The sequence below is a fragment of the Chlorella variabilis genome (genome assembly GCF_000147415.1).
Source record: "Chlorella variabilis unplaced genomic scaffold CHLNCscaffold_37, whole genome shotgun sequence".
NCBI classification, from domain to species: domain Eukaryota; kingdom Viridiplantae; phylum Chlorophyta; class Trebouxiophyceae; order Chlorellales; family Chlorellaceae; genus Chlorella; species Chlorella variabilis.
In genome coordinates this window covers 14577-15867 of record NW_005435051.1, presented here as the reverse complement: position 1 = coordinate 15867, position 1291 = coordinate 14577, and the positions used below count along the sequence as shown (strand labels likewise).

General features: G+C 71.6%; 1 protein-coding gene across 1 annotated transcript in view; it reads right to left on the bottom strand.

The window, feature by feature from the left end:
- The window catches only part of CHLNCDRAFT_55454 (hypothetical protein), a gene marked incomplete at both ends in the record, with an annotated part of 4494 nt that extends 3305 nt beyond the window's left edge, over positions 1-1189 (bottom strand). The window contains 3 exons of the mRNA XM_005842910.1: positions 188-265; positions 546-600; positions 939-1189. Coding sequence (XP_005842972.1) covers positions 188-265; positions 546-600; positions 939-1189 — 384 coding nt within the window. The remainder of the gene's footprint in view (positions 1-187; positions 266-545; positions 601-938) is intronic.
- Between the last annotated feature and the right edge of the window lie 102 nt (positions 1190-1291).

Sequence of the window (1291 nt, the reverse complement as noted above, 5' to 3'; positions counted from 1 at the left end):
GGGATGGCTTGGCGGGTGTGGCTGGATGGGTGTGGTTGGGCGGGAATATGTGGGGGAATGCGTGCCTGCGCGCGCAGAGCCCGGGCCAGCGCGCGCAAAGCTGCCCCCCGGCGGCGGCGAGGCGCAGCAGCAGCCACAACCCCCGGCATGTGACGGCATGCGGCGGCAGGCGGCTCGGCAGGCGCACCCTCCCCGCGCGCACGGCCTCCGCCTGCGCCTGCAGCACCAGCGCCACCTCCCCCTTGCTCCACTCCCGCGTGTGGCTCTCGGCCACCAGGAAATGCGGGGTTAGGGTGAATGGTGGGGTGGGGGAGGGCGGGGTGGTGAAGGAGGAGGTATTGCATGGGGTGGTGAAGAGGTGGGGGAGAGAGGACGGCCGCTGGCAGTGCGCTGTCAAGCAGAGGCGCCCCCTGGGATAGGGCCCCAGGCGGCGCCCTCCCCTGCCCCCTTCCTGCTGTCCCGGGCAGGCCCCCGCCCATGCAGCGGCCCCTCCCTGCAGTATGGCTGCCCTTTCTAGGGCCCCGCCCCGAGGCCTGACCCCCCACCTGTATGTCCTCCCTGTCGCAGCGGATGGTGCACAGGAAGTGCAGCGCGCGCACCCTGCAGGGCAGGGGAGTGTGCGTGTGCGTGTGTGTGTGTGGGGGGGGGGGCACAGCAGGCGGAGCCAGGCGTCAGGTGTGTGTGTGCCCCGCGGTGTGGTGGAAGAGAGGGCTGCTTGTCGGTCACGGCTGCTTGGCCGAACAGGAGCTCGCGGCACACACAAGCTTGCGGGCAGGCAGGCGGCGGCAGCGGATGGGGCCCGCCGGCAGGTGCTCGCGGGCCGCTGCTGCATCAGCAGCTGCCGCGGCGTGCGTGAGGCGGGCGCAGAGACTTGCCCTCCCACCAGCACCCATGCCGCCGTCGCATGGCCGAGGCAGGCAGGCAGCGGGGCGGCGCACCTGTCGCGCGCGGACAGGCGTGCGTAGGTGTAAGCCTCAAAGTATTTGTCGGGCTTGAAGGGGCAGTGGGCGCCGCCTGCGGGGGGCAGGGGCAGGGGTGTGGGGGCTGAGCTGTTTTTGTGGTCTGGGTGGTGGTGACGCATGCCGGATGGGAGGGTGGTAGGAGGGATGTGCGGCGGAGAATGGCCCCCCAGCAGAGGCCCAGCAGGCACCCAGGGGTGGCTTGCGCAGACGGCAGGGCGGGGCGGCATGCGTGCCGAGCCGCTGCCTCCAGGCCCACTGCCCCACACCCTCCAAGCCCACGCCACCCCAGCTCACTCAGCAGCGCCCTCCAGTGGTACTTGATCTTGTTG